This window comes from Lepidothrix coronata, unplaced genomic scaffold, assembly GCF_001604755.1.
Source record: "Lepidothrix coronata isolate B3197 unplaced genomic scaffold, Lepidothrix_coronata-1.0 Scaffold249, whole genome shotgun sequence".
Classification (NCBI taxonomy): domain Eukaryota; kingdom Metazoa; phylum Chordata; class Aves; order Passeriformes; family Pipridae; genus Lepidothrix; species Lepidothrix coronata.
In genome coordinates this window covers 253,297-268,919 of record NW_016690429.1, presented here as the reverse complement: position 1 = coordinate 268,919, position 15,623 = coordinate 253,297, and the positions used below count along the sequence as shown (strand labels likewise).

General features: G+C 40.9%; 1 protein-coding gene across 1 annotated transcript in view; it reads right to left on the bottom strand.

Annotated features, from left to right (window-relative positions):
- FAM19A1 (family with sequence similarity 19 member A1, C-C motif chemokine like) overlaps positions 1-15,623 on the bottom strand; it is a 221,761-nt gene that overhangs the window by 36,976 nt on the left and 169,162 nt on the right. Inside the window, exon 3 of the mRNA XM_017835159.1 lies at positions 8,178-8,318. Coding sequence (XP_017690648.1) covers positions 8,178-8,318 — 141 coding nt within the window. The remainder of the gene's footprint in view (positions 1-8,177; positions 8,319-15,623) is intronic.

Here is a 15,623-nt window from a genome sequence, read left to right as displayed (position 1 = left end):
GTATAGAGACCCCTGTAGACACAGAGCATTTCACAGCCCTGGTGCACCACAAACAGTCTTTGATGCAGAAAAGATGTATGATGTGAAGTCATGCAGAATTAGCCATTTAGTAATATGGTCTTCCCTGCAGAGATAGATAATCATTGGAATTACTGCAAGGATTTGGTGTGAGGGGATACAGCACAGATGTTAACCTGACCCTAATGTTTCCCTAAGCTCCCCTTGGCAACTGATTAGCTGGACACTGCTCCCATATATTCCCTGAAGACAGTGAGCAAGGATTAATGGCCAGTCACCATTCTGTTCATTTTCCTAAACTCAACAAACCATGTCCTCATTTGGCTCAAACTAGCAGATCTCTCTGGATTTCAAGAGGCAGTTCACACCAGCTGAAAATCTGCCCCTGGGTGTCAAACCACTTTCTGAGAGCGCTTTGGATGTTGCGCTTGGACTGTGCACGTGGGCTCTGCTGCTCAAGGCAAACATGGACCCAGTGCTTGTTTAAAGGCAGGGGGTAAAGCTTTAAACCTTTTACTCCTAAGACAGCACACATCCTGTGTCAGCTGGAACATCACTCCACACATATGCAGTAAATGGCAGCAAAGTACTTTCTGTTGTAGCCCCGTGGGGCAGATACAGATACACGTGGAAATCTCTCCCTCAGCATTGTTGGGTGCTGGGCTGTTGTGAGAGGAGCCTCCCTTGGCATTGCTGAAGCTTTTCTGGCCCCTACATCCACCACCTGTAGATTCACAGATAGTTCACAGGGGGCTGAGGCCCCTCCTCTGGTCTCCACGAGGTAGACGTCTGTATACAAAGCTGTGAAACTCCTTCTCCTGGTTGTTCTCCATGCTCTCCAGGCAGCATTCCCAGTCCTTTTGTTACCTGAGCTCATGGTTCTCACCTGCATAGTCCTGCCTGTGGCATCACCCCTGCAAGGGAGTTTCATCTAGGTTTTTTTTCCCATCCAGATTGTGCTTCTTTTTCCCTGTGGTGCCTGGCACACTGGCATGGCTGGCTGCCCTCCCTGCATCAAAAACCCCTCACCAGGCTCTTTTCAGTGCTGTGATTAACACTTAATGCTACCCATCAGAGAAGAAAGCTCCTACTGTTTTTCCATTTAGCCTCTAGTGGGCTTATTGCAAGTATTTGAGAGAAAGGTTGCTCTACCCTGTATGCAGGTGAAGTAATTATATGTTCCTGTGTGTCTTCACACTGCTCCATGGCTGTACCAATCCCTAATTTCACCACAGGGATGCTGCTTGTGCGCCTTGGTTGGCTGTGAGGGCTCTACACCCTCTGTGTCGGCACTGAAATCTGTCAGCTGGAGCCTGGAAAAATGACCACCCCTCAGGTAGATGGAGATAGTGCCATGACATGTCTTTTTTTCCCACTTAAGTAGAAAAAGAAAATGTTTTTCCTGCGGGAATTGGGATTTAAGTGAGCTCTCTGCACTTCGTCAGGGGTGGATTAGTCAGCTGTTCTATAGGCTCGATATTAAAAAGGGTGGTTGCTTTGCTGTGCAGGAAACCACAATGTCAATTGGAGAAGAAAGAAATATAAGACACAGGTAGGGAGATAAATTATAGCTGAGATGAAGATGTACTCACATAAACCCACAGTCAGAAGATCTCATTAACTGCACCATCTTCACCCCAGAAACACAGGATCATCTGTCTCTTTCTCCCTAATGCCTGGTGGAGGTTTGCATGTGGAATGAACGGCACAGCCCTCGCTGGGAGATGGGGAAGTGCCTGACTGGGAAACCCTCACTGCAATCTTGCTCAGGCAGGCTGCAGATGTGATCCTTGAACATCCTCCTCCTGTGTACCTTAATCACTGAAAACACCCATATGTGTTCGAACAGCACTGGGTGCTGTAACACCACCTGTGACAGGATGGGTCTGCAGCATGTGCACAGAAACACCTATATATATATATATATAAGCATAGATATATGTACATATACCCACACATAGATTGCTTGTACATACACTTGCTCAGGGCCTCTCTGCTCTCCCCAGGCTGCTCACTGATGATGTGGGTTCAGGAGATGATACTGTGCTCTGACACAAAAACTCACCCACCATGGGCAGGGTCAGGCACTTACCTCCCCTCTGCTCCCTTCAGCCTCTGCCCTGCAGATGAGAAGACAAACTAGTAATGAGAGCTGCTGTGCCTTGGTAAATGAACTAATTACTCTGCATCATCACTGCCAGTTTTGCTTTTGCTCCCCCTGCAGTCAGCACCTCTCAGGATCTGGCTGCGATTTCAGGGTGGCTGCAAGGGCGTTTCAAGAAGACATGTTTCTGGACAAAAAGAAAAGTCTTAATATATTCCGGTGTATAGTAAGGCTTCTCTCCCTCTCTCTTTCTCATTTTTTTTAATAGCTCTTGTGATATTCTGTGATTTTTTTTTTTGAGTTTACTTAAATGGGTGTCAGTGGGGAAGAGATACATTTTCTCCCTCCCTACAAATGAAGTCATCTGAATTCACCAAATAAAAATAAATACTGAGCCTACTGCTCAGTTCCAGTGGTGCCGCAGAAGGACAGGGCTATAGATTTTCCCAGGAGTGTGGAATAATTCACCAAGGCTGCTCGTTATTCATACAGACAGTGCATTAATAATACGGGACCCTGAGATCTCCTCTTATCTAGGCCGAAGCACAGCTAGAGGGATGAGAAGCTGACTCCTTGGATTTCAAAAAGCATTTTTCCCCCATTCTTCAAGAAATAAGAATTGATTGAAAGTATTTTCACAGAGTGGGGAAAAAAAGGCTTTCTGGTGATACCACCTAAAGTACACATTAGATAAATAGAAAACTATTGGCTTTGTGACTGTGAACTGTTTTCACTTGATGTAAGTGCTGATAGATACAGGATTATCTCTAACAAAGCATTTACTAAGGACCTGACCTGAAGTCAATAGGAGTCTTTCATTTGACTCTACAAGGCTCAAATCCTGCTCTCAGTCCAGGGAGGGCCAGGAAGTGTCTGTATACCCCGTGCCCATCTCTTAATGGTGCAAGCTGGGGTAGCACCATTGCTGTGGGAGGATCCATGGGCTGAGGACCAGCTCAGGGACCCATGAGGGGCTGTGCTGCACCTCTGTACTGAAGGAACACAGTGCTCCTGAATGTATGCTCACTCTATAGTAGGTATCTTATCCATAATTTAAAAATTAAACTCAATTAGCTCATGTCAACAGCGTGGCTGCACTTATCGTCTGCCTAAGGAGTGACCAGATACCAGATATGACATTTTCATTTGTAGGTCCTGGGTGAGAGAAAGGAGGGAAAACGCCAACAAAAGGAGCACGTGCTGGTGAATGATGTCCTCTCTCTGCTCCCACTGTTGCACATGGAAAAATGAGGATGAGCAGTACCAATTATCCAGCAGCATGACTGGAGAGGTGTGAGGTGTTGGCCCAGAGAGGCATTAAAAGTCATGGTGCTCCCACTGGTCACTAGGACTTGTGTTTGGTTTGATAAGGCTGTCCTGATGAAGTCTGATCTAAATTCACAGGGCCACATGGTGGCTAGTGATGGATTATCCTCAAACTAATAGAAATCTGAAGTATGTACCTGCATGTTAATATTTCATACACTGTGGAATTATCTGAAACTTCAGGTGATCCAAAGCCAGTCTGTGAGAAAGGGAAACACTGGATTAATTTCATTTTATTGTTCTCTATCAGTGAATGATTTCCCTTTCCCCTGATGAATGACTGCTATAAAACAGGACAACAGCAGACCATGGAGAGCTAAAACACTACTTCTGTTGCCTGAGAGCAAATGCTTCAAATCCTGTGTTGCAGACAACATGGAACCAGATCACCTCAGATCTCTGCAAGGAATAATTTAGAAGGAGAGATACTGCACAGCATTTCAGTAGCAACTTCCTTTTTCCTCATTGGTTTCGACCAGTGTTAAAACCACCTCATTTCCTAAAAGCACTGGCAACATGCACAACCTGCATGAAATTCCCTTTGTGATTTCAAAAGCCAGTGCAGGTGCTTTTCTGTTATTCCATACTCTGTGAGCCAACAAATTTCAAAGATAATTATGCAAGAAATATGAGGTTGCCTGTGAAAGAGCTTAAAATAAACTGGAAGAAGATTGAAGGGAAGGGAACAGAAAAACTGAAACATTAAAAAAGTGTGTCTGAGAGCATCATTGTAACATAGTAAACTTCAGTATAGATGAACAAATTATATATTATTCAAAGGCCTCAAAGAACATACAGACATAACCACCTACTGACTGTACAGAATGGTTCAATACCACTTTAAAGGATACGGTACAAAGCACATTATTCCCAGTATAAAAGTGACCGTAAATTATAAGTATCTTATATTCCTATTACATTTTTATAGTAATGATATGAAGTATTAAGACTGAGAGAATATTGTCAGAGCTCTTCTGTTAATACTTACTCAGCAATCCTGTGGGCTCACTTGGCCTGTGTTCCCCCCCTCTTTCACCCTAGAGCATAGAAAAGGTGGAGACTCCCGTGTCCAATCAAACATCCATGGTTTTTATACAGAGTACTAGAATGAACTGCTTAAAAACCCCAAAACAACAAACAGAACAAAATAAAAAATAAACCAAGTGGCCACAAGACTGTTTTGCTAATGGAAGCAACAAAAAAAACCTGCAAGTCAGGTGTAGACATGCCATAAAAGATAATAAAAACCCCAGACATAAGTGTATTAACCAGTTCCCTGCTACCACTTGCTCATTGTTGCTCTCTAGCTCACACAGCCAACTCTATTGATGCCACAGAAGAAAACCTGAGCCTATTCAGAAAGGCGACATCAATTTTGCATGAAGATTAGGTCAATGAAGAATGAGAGGTGGACATTACAGTCCTGACCCAAATGTGACAGTTTTGATATAACCTTTACATTTGATACTGTCACAACAAAGTTATTTTGAAGTTATGAAACCCTGTATGATGCCAAGACCTGGTAAAACCACCAAACATGGAGCAGTCTGCAGCCCTTTATTTGAAGAAAGTGTCTTGGGTTGTAAGAAAGCAAAAACAGAGGCAAAATGCCTTTTCAGGAGGCAGCGTGAAGGCAAGTCCCTGAATAATATCTAAATATTTTGAAAATATGCTGAGTACATCTCCAAAAGGTTAAAAGAGCAATTTTAACGGTATTTAAAAGTCACATTTTTTTCATCAGGGCTTCACTATGCTTTCTGTACTGAGAAGGAAAAGCAGGAAAAGAAAGGTCTCATGGAGTAATGCAGAAGATTAGGAATACCTCCACTTTATGCATGAGCAACAGAAAGAAATCATCATCCCCCATCTTTAATGTAAAGATGTAGTTCTCTCTTAAACAGAAAACAGAGCCAGCTCTCGCACACACTGCCCATTTGTGTCCTGGAGCAACATGTGGCAGGAGTGGAAGGCAATGCAATCCCTGTTCTGTAACATGAACTCAGACTGTCAAAGCATGAGCCTTGATGAGGTGTTTTCTGATGAAATTTAACTAGGAAGCACCAAAAGCTTGATTCCAATCCCAATAAGTCATAGTTTGACCAATGGTACAAACAGGGCAATACTGAGCTTGTTCATACTAAGTAGCCATCAGGTGGAGGTGGCTCGAGGTGATAATCAACCACAGATGGGAGCCAAATTGCCAACATGGGGTGTCCCAGTCCTTGTCACCTCTCAGAGGTGATCAGTCTGTTTGGATGTGAGTATATTGCTGTACCCATACCTTTGGATATTTAGTTAATGGACCCAAGGCAAGCTTTCTTACTGACACATTATGGCTTGAAATCATATACATTTACATAGTGTAAAACCTAGTGTGAGATTAAATGGTCTTAATCCTTATAATATGGTAGATAAGGAAGGTAGAAAGTTGCAGATGACCTTTTGAAATGTCCTCGCGTACAAAAGAAACAGCAAATCCCAAATCTTTGTGTGAGTTAAAGTACTGACGTCAATGGGACTCCCATGGGAAGTTTTGGGAGTTTGCCTTAGCAAGAACAGACCAACCAAATAGGACAAAGTTTTGACTTAAGGTCAGTATGTCAAAAGTCACAAAGCAAAGCCTGGGATAAAACAAAGGCCAAAGATAATGTCCCTTGGATTAATTTTTACGAGCAGCATACTGGGCTTTTGAATCCTTCACCAGCCTTCTACAAAAGCAGCTATGGGCTGACTACCACAACTAAACTTGAAAGGGGAAGACATTCCTTTGTAGTTCACATTTTCCAGCTTTGAAGTCACAGTGAGTCTTACCAATGACTTCAATGGGACTTGCTTTACACTTTTATATTAGTCATTGTTTTATCCTTACTCCTTTCAAAATTCCGGACAATAACATTTCTTTTTATCGTAATCCTGACAGAGCAATTAGGCTTCAGTCCACACCTGCACCCGACTTTTTTCTTAACAAAGCATTCTTTGAGCTTCTCTTCTCTGAACAGAGTTATGAGAGCTGAATTAATGGTGTCTCTCTGCTCTGTCCACTTCCTCTGTTTTTCATGACCTGCTGAAGAACATGAAATTCCTCAAGGCTGGTACAGTTGATCTTTGGTTAAGACCAGCTGTAGATTTCACATTTGGTTTTATGAGTGTGCTTAGCAGAAAAAGAAGATTCTTTCTATCAGGGTAATTAAGCAATAACAGAATGACAGAATGTGGATTAAAGTGTAATCATTCACAGGTGCATTCATAGCATGGTTTTAGTCATGAGTTCAGAAGACGAATCACATTCCCAGTGTAACAAGCCATGAAATACTGCTTCATAGTTTAAAAATTTGAGAGTGTTTTGGAAATAAAACATTTCTTTTGTATCTTTAATATATAAACCAGATAGGCACATGCCACAAATACTTGCTGTGAAAATATGAGGTTCTCATTGCTCCAAGGTACCCCCAGCTCTCATCTTTTAGGTGTCAAATGTGCAAGACTCTGAGCTTTGCCTGTACAACCCTTCATTCCACAGCACCCACCAATACTCCTGTCTAACGCTGGGCTACAACAGGACCAGCCCCTGCTCCATTCTAGTGCCTTTGCAGCCCATGATTGAGGAAAGGTACCCAGAGGAAAACATTTTTCCCAGTGTTTGCTTGCACAGCTCCCCCCTCTCGCTCACTTGGAGGGCAGCTGAATGCCAAATGACCGACCCAAAGAGGGAAAGTTGGGCACTTCCAAAACCTGCAGATGCACCACCACCCCCAGGAGTTCAGCCATGGAAAGGGTGAGGAGAGCTCAGTGCAGAGCCCACCTCAGCTGCAGCCAAAAACAACCTGTGGCTCTTAGAAGCACCTCTGGGCCAGGGATTGGCACAAACAATGGCACAGGACATTGACCATAAAGAACAGCAAGGGGTTTTTTACAAGATACTCCACAAAGCTGCTGCACAGAGGGATTCTGCAACTCAGAGCAGCTTCTTCGGGAAGGGTAACTAATGGGATTAGTACCACTTACTCCCCATCTTCTTATGTGATTTATATTTTGCTAAGCACTTCCAAGCCCTGTTTCCCTCCCCAGCTGCTGAGTGGTTTCACCTTGCAGCCACGGCAGGGGAGCCCCAGAGAGGAAAACACCCCGTGCAGCTAGAGCTGATATGAAACTCAAACACCTGATATGAAACCCAGACACAAATAACATGATGCTTTTCCTTCACCAAAAAAATCCCCGTGACAAGCAACAGCACCTTGGATTTCAAAAGGCAAAGATTGTTTCCAGCTTTCTTTAAAGTTTGTTTCAGGACAAGAACACAAGATTCATTTCTTTTTCTTATTTTGCCACTGACTTTCCAAATGAAATCAAAATGAATGGCAGTTGTCCTTTGAAATATTTACAAATCAAAAATAATGTGGCACCGACAGGGCCCCATGAAGTGACACCACGGAAAAATTTTGTCCAGTTATTTATTAAGGGCTTGATCCTGCCCCAGAATCTCTTATACTTATCAAAGTACCTATACTTGGTACTATACTCCCAGTTTTTTGATAAATCTTAACATGACCCATGTGCACAGAACCACACACTAACTTAGCAGGAAGGTGGTCTAAATATATACTCATGCTTATAGAGTTTTGTGTTTTGTTAAATAAAGAACAAAACAAAATTCCTATGCATAATGTATAGACTAACAGCTGTCTACTGGATAGTACACAGAGACATATATACAGGAGGAGGTACTTGCCATCAACACAGGAGGGTCTGTTTCTTGTAGTCCCAGCCACTTTCCCAGGTAGACAGGAGCATTTTACTGTTTGTGATCTTTCCTCAATTCGATTCTTATTACAGCATCTGTGTGCTGCTATAACTTCACACGTTCCTCCTTCTGGTAAAAAAAAAAAAAAAAAAAAAAAAAAAAAAAAAAAAAAAAAAAAAAAAAAAATATTGANAAAAAAAAAGAAAAGAAGAAAAAAGAGAATATTGACACTGATTAGGAAGCACTAATCAAAGAACCCAGGCATGCTCCTGCCTGTGACTCTGTCTGGCTTCTATATAAGTGGGATTATGATGTTATTTCTCCCATTACCATGCTCCCAAATCAGCCAGGTACTGCTACACCTCATTTTCAATAGAAAATGTAGATAAATGTCCTTTGCCTGTCTTATATTAGAAGCTTCTCTGACATCCACATAATTTTTGGCCTAAAAATGACTGTGTCAAGGTCTGGGCTTGAAGAAATGTAGGTGAAATACCACAGAAAATGTGCAACAACTGTTGACTGATTTTATGCTTGTAACTACGGAGGCCTCTTCCACAAATGTTCTCTTGTACAAGGAGAGGGACTAAGGGAATTCATCTAGAAATAAGATTTTTCTCCAAATATTTGATTCTGTGCTAGCACTCAGCCCCTAGGGAATGACAATGAGTCTCTCCAAATCACAGTGTGGCCCAACAGCACTTCCCTTTGCTACTCCACTCACTAAATTGGCAGTTTTAAGGCAGGAAACATTCCCATTGTGTGCAAGATCACCAGGTTTAATTTGTCTTCTCCCTAATTGTTCTTTATGAGCATTTGCAATATTTTATTAGATGGAGAACACAGAGGTGTGATAGACAGATAGACAGTGGCTTTGGGTCTGTGAATAGTTGGTGTTTGTGGCATATGCTGAGCACAGAAATGACGTGTCAGGTGTGCCATTCCCCTTCACCTCAGCGCTGCAGTGCAAGGAGACAAACACCAAAGTGGGCAAATGCACTGCCCAAGTAATTTCTCCATTCCTCAGTTAAGATTGTATTTAGCTCATAATCACTGAGTGTTTAATAGTGTCAGTCTGTTCCCCACAGATATTTGGCCACTTTATGAAACGGCAGCATAAATTTGGCAGGATTTGTTTAAATTTAGTACAAAACCTCATGCACAGCCCACTAAAGCACAGGATGTGTAAGAAGCTTTTCCAGAACAGCATTATTTCTTCATGCCATTATGAATTGCTAACAGTACAGTGCTTTTGCTATACCACATTATTCATGTCTTTGGCTTTCACTCTTTTTGAAACAATATCAAGAGCTTTTAAACACCAGAGTACCCTGCAGCCAGGTGGGAGGATAAGCAGTGTGGAGATGCTGATCCAGGTCTGGCTGTGAAGAAAGGGTTTTGGTAGAGGTTTGGGAGTTCAGTGGCATCTCCCAGCTCAGGAGAGAGTCCTGTTACCTGGGGATTCTACAAATGTGACATTTCTGTAGTGAAGCACTGGGGTAGGTGGGCAGGGAGGAATGTCTTGCCTGAATGTTAAAGTCATATTGTGATGTGTCATAAGGTGTCCCTGGGGCATTAAGAGGTACAACAGCTACGAATGAACACACACAAAGTGTGGAAATGTTTTGTAATATTAAATTTTAAACCCCCTGACATTCCAGGGTCAGTCAGTGGACAGAAGTGTGTGAACATCCATTAGGGCAAAAGAGCTTGGGTTATGTGGTCATGGGGTTCAGCACTGATGAGTCTGCAAGCATGAGACTATGTAGTAAATATTTAAGTCATCTGGACAGACATGCTGCTGCATGTATTAGTTATCAAGAGCATTTGGCCTGCTGACACAAGCTTTTTGAAAGCCAATAGGTGTCAGAGAAGAGAGATCCCAACAATACAGAGAGCCATCATCTGACAAACGGTCTTTGAAGTGTCTCTTAGGAGTAAGAGGAATTGTGATAATCAACTCAGCCCCAAATGTTTGCATTTGCTATGAAGTAATCCTTCACATAAACTCCCTGTTCCCCCATCCAAATCATATTGAAAGCAATGAAAAGATCCTCATTGGTTCAATCCATCTTATGGTCGTGCCCTAGGAGGAGAAAGATTTGTGATTTTATTGATTGCAAACCCAACAATAAAGATAATGTACACAGTAATAAGCATTTCTAATTTTAGACTACATAGACTGCATGGTAAATATCTGTGAATAACCTAAATGCTTAATTTTCTCTATTAATTTGCTGTATGAGTACTAATAACCACATGAGCTAGTCGTGCTTATTTGCTTATCTATTCAAAATAATGGGATGTGGTGGAGGAGCTTTATAACACCTTTAATTGTTATGTGGAAGCTGAAGTTGCTGAAGCAATAAAGAATTTAGCTCAAAGTGTATAGCTGTTTAGGAGGGGCAAAACATAATGAAACTATAAAGGGAATGAAAAAACACTTTTTTTTAACTGCTAGACAGTTAAGTCCATTAATTGGAAGTTTTATCTGCATGGACTATAACTATGTGCAAATAATAATAATCATGATAATAGGAAGACCCTTACCAGTGCTGACAACAGAAGAAAAAAATTCATCTCACATGGAGAAAGTTCTGCATGGTACACACCCTGTTTTCCTGGAAAATTTGTTTTTGGGATCAGATTTTTCCATTCAGGCATGTTTGGCCTGTGAATGACTGCTGAGTAGCATTGCATGCAATGTGTTTTGCTGGTATACATTTTACCAATGATGCATATACATGTCAGACTTTTAAAAAGCCATATACAAAATGGGAATAGAGGTACCTAGACAGATACAAATGGACACAGTGAGACTAGGAAAAAACCTTATTGAAAAAGCACACCCTCGACTACATTATTCACAGGAATTTATATACCACAAATATAATGGGGTTGGGACATTCAACTTAAAGCTCTATTTCAGTGTATAAATGAGGAAACTAATTAGAGTGGGGAGAGGAACATGAATCAGTCTTCAGTTTCCACTGAAAACCATTTAAGATGTTCAGATGTATAAGCAAAGTACCTTTTTATTCTGTGATTTTTACTTTTTATTTCCTACTTCTTCTTTGGGGGGAGGGGATGGAGAGCACCAAGAAATCCTCTAATACCAACATCTGAGGACTTCAGCTCCTGAGCCAGTGTTTTTTTTATTCTCAGTAGTTCATCTGGATTATGGAAGACCTGGTGAGATATTACAGTGCTGGGAGTCCTGAAAAAAGAATGTGAATTATTGACCTGATAGGCTGTGAGTGCAGTAAAGTTTGAATCTTTGTCACAAAACCCAGAAATGTCTTTTTTTTGGAAGCTTATGGTCTATTGAGCTGTGGTAGCTTCTGGCTTTGATTCCACAGTAACAGCTTCATCCAACTCATTCAAGTCAATAGGGGATTTGCCATTGAACTTAAAAGGAGAGGAAAGGGCCCTAAAATCCTCTAAGTAAGTGTCTTCTAAATTTTTTGTTGACAGTTACATTTCATGAAGTGGCTGCTTTATCCACCTGACAAGAAAAATATATATATATTTTTTTTTTTTTTAATAATTCCCTCCTGCCCCAAGAAAATCAGAAAAAGATTAGAAACGGAATAGGAACTTGCAGATCAGGAAGAGCTTTGATCTTCCTTCAAGAAGCTTCAGAGATGAATGAAAGCATCCTTATATGACTTATATCCTCTTCACACCAAACATTAGCAGGACTTGATAGTAAGAACAGCTGATCCTTTCTGAGCACTCAGTGCACAGGATGCCCTCAACTTTGCATGAAGAAAATGTGACACCTACCAAAGCAAGAGGGACAGAACTGGCTGCAAGGAAGGATTCTGGGATGTTGCAGGTAGCAACTCTGTGTCATTGCAACTCTGCTCATATTTCCAGACCTTCCAGAAATCTTTGTTCTGCATAGGCTTAAAATACAAAACTGTAGAAACAACACAGCATTCTTATTGTAAAACAGGGACAACTGTTTGTTACCCCTGCTAACAGTTTAATTCTAATTGGAGGAGAGCAAACTCCTGGAATTGTGTTCTTTTTTTGTCTCTGTTATAAAGCCACCTTGAGTTTACACACTGCAGAGTGAAATATTTTATTGTAAGTATGAGTCTGCTGTGGGAGGTTGTGATTTAAAATATCTAATCACCTATAAGGTCTGAGTGCAAGCCTGGCAGAAGCCAAAAAGCCATCTTCTAGTCATCTCTGTTTTTTATATCTCTAGCTGAGGGGTAATAATAAAAGCATATTTTGCACTTCAAAATTATAACTCGCCTCTGTATTCTAGCCAAGCCTGAACTTATCAGTAAACAAACATAAAAAAGGCAAACAGCACTGCTGATTTGTGTTATACATTCTGGAAGTCATTAACTATGACTCAGGTAACAAAACTTATACGTTCTCTCTTTGACAGTGATGACAATTTAATAGTATTTGACTCTGCTGAGTTACGTGGAGCATCCTGCAGCAATGAGGGAGGTTGTTTATCAAAATGATAAACATGTTTTCATTTCCTCCTTGGCTGCATGTATGTGATCAGAAGTCTAAGGCCATCAAGAAATCACTTATTCTGGCCACCAGACAGACATTAAGCTATTCAGGACCATCTGTGCTTGAAATGAGTTCCACTTAATGGACCTTCCTAGGGCAGGTCAATCATAATGAGTGCGTGTGTGCACGAATGCAGGAGCACAGCATCGCCGAGGTGAGACTGCTCGCGCTGTTTGGCAGCGGCACAGGCGGTTGGTAGATAAGAGACGCCTTTATTTTCAGGGTCATATGCCCAGTGATTTTAGAATTCAGATCCTCTGTTATGTTTGCTTCTGGCTCGTTGTCAGTGCTCCTCACAGCCTAATCCAGATGAAGGTTGTTGTAAGAACTTGTTCGTGTTACTTGTGACACAACAGTGATACCCAAACAACTTCATAGGCTTTGCTGGCCAATTCTGACTCTGTTACACCATTAGCCATTCACTGTGGGAATACAAGCAAAAGGAATCATATGGACCAATCCTATCAACACTTCCAGACAGTTCATTAGGACCATAGCTGGTTTATGATAACTATTTATTTATTTATACAGCTTCAGTTAGCCAGTCTTTGTGCCAATGCTATCACCATGTTAAGGTTATACACCCATATGTTATTCTGATAAATGCCTAAGTATATGTAGATGCTGCTAGAAGTAGGAGATCAGAGAAAATTTGAAAGAGAATTAAAGTTCTATAGACTTCAAGCAAACGTTGAACAGTGTGACAGTAAAAATTCTTCAGACACTTCCAGTCTTTCTGACAAAGTGCTTACAGAAACTAATGGGTAAAAGAATTTGCCCCCTTGCCACTTTGTGTCTTTATACAAACATCCAAGGGAAAGAAAAAACAACTCTGCAACAGCCATTTGTACATTTACTGCAAAGAATTCAGGTTTGGGGGCTGCAGTTTAAAGAGTTTTCAGTTTGAATAAGCTCTGGAAACTTCCCAGGTGTAATTAATACATTCATAAGCTTTAATCAAAATGTTTATGCCAGCTAATGTGCCAGAACTACAGACTGCACTGTGCACAGGGGAAAATACTATACTTTACTTTAAGAAATAATAAGCCACTACTATGGTACTTACAAAATAACGTTTTTGCTTCTGACAGGAATATGTAACAGATGGAAAAACAAAGTCCCATGCTACTCCACGAGCAGCTTCATAAGTGAACAAATAAAAGACTCCTCATAGCCACAGTGCAATTACACTCCAATTTTTCTTTTACATGTAATCCACTGACTTTCTGCATCTGCTTCAGAAGGAAAAGGATCAAACTTACAGGATGCATTTGCAGAGCAATCAGAGAGGGCTTGTGGTTTTCACTCATTTTTATGAGGTCAAGGCTAACTGCACCTCACCTACCAGAGTGCTCTCAGTTCCAATAAGGCCACAAAACAGCTGAATTTGGCCCATGATCTTGGTATAACACAAAGGTATCGTCAAAAAATTGACTTAAGTAATGCATGTTAGCATTACACCATGCTTAATTCTTTCCCATTATGATAACTGATACAAATAGATTAATGGAATGCTCATTATGTATGGAATTACCTTAACTGTGAGAATTTGTGATGCTCCACACATTCTCTGCAAGCTTCCTGGTTATATATGGGATTTTTTTCCCCCCCAGTGGATCAGAATAGACTGCAGTGGTCTGTTTCCTAAATTTCTATTTATATTTTCATTAATATTCAGTATTTTCATTGTTCATTATGCAAGCTATATATTATTTTCATTTGGGGAAGACCGTGCAACAGCAGCAATGTGACTCCCACTGTGGGTCATTAAGTTTTAGGTTGGGATATTATTTTCTCAAATGTTCCTGCTATGAAAGGGTTGTGGAGACACAGGGTATCTCCTCTAAAGAAACTGCTATTTTTTTGCAAAAGACCAGAACAAGTATTTCCCTGAGGACAGTGGCTACTGAAATTTATTTTCCTTTGGAAATGCACCTTGTGTTAAACTTCAAAACCATATTGAGGTTCTTCTGATGTTTAGGTCACTTAAAAGAGTGACTTCATGGAGGTCATAGCACAGCTAAGAGCCCACAGGACTCTCTCCAGGTGGATGGTGCAAGATCCTGTAGGTTCAGGCCCCAATTTCCGTGTCTTTGGTGCAACACCCCTATTTCCAGTTATTGTACTCATGTCAGAGTCTGGAGAAGAGCTGCTGGACAAAGCAGGTCAGTTACACCTGGAAATTCGTTTCATACTGAGCCAAAGTTCTTATTGTGGAGTCAGAATTCATGAGCTAAGAGGGGCAATGTGCATTCAGCACAGGCATCTCTGGTTATTTATGGTGCCATGAGCTAACTTTCTAAGAGCAGTTTTGACAGAAAAGACCATTTTTATGAAATCAAGCTTTTCTACAGAAGTCCATACCAAAGGAACTTCTAGAAGAAAACAGTATCTTTAAAATATTTTGTTCAGAAGAATTTTAATATTTCAGTTCAATATTAACTTCTTTTTCTTTTTCATTTGTATTTTATTTCCCTTTCAGTATAATAGGGGAAGCAGGGATATGCAAAGCTCTAATTAGCACATGGATTTGTAGTCTTTTAAAATTTTCTACTAATGCTCTCTGCCATCAGCCACAGGAGGGTTTTTATCAGGGAGATTTACAGATTCTTATACTTACACCGAGAATAGACTCTGATCCTCACGAACTGGTTTATTCACAGAAATTAAAAATGCTGGTTTTTTGTAAAGGAGAAATGGTATGGATTCTACTCTTGAATTCACAAAGAAAACCCTGAGCACACCAACATATGGGATGTGATTGGATCTAGGGCTGGCTTATGGATTTCCATATCAAACCAACATACACACCAGAGAATAGGTTTTCCTACCAAAGAGCCTCGCAAATTGATCTCCTGAGGAATTTGCACAGGACCTTATTCTTATGCACAT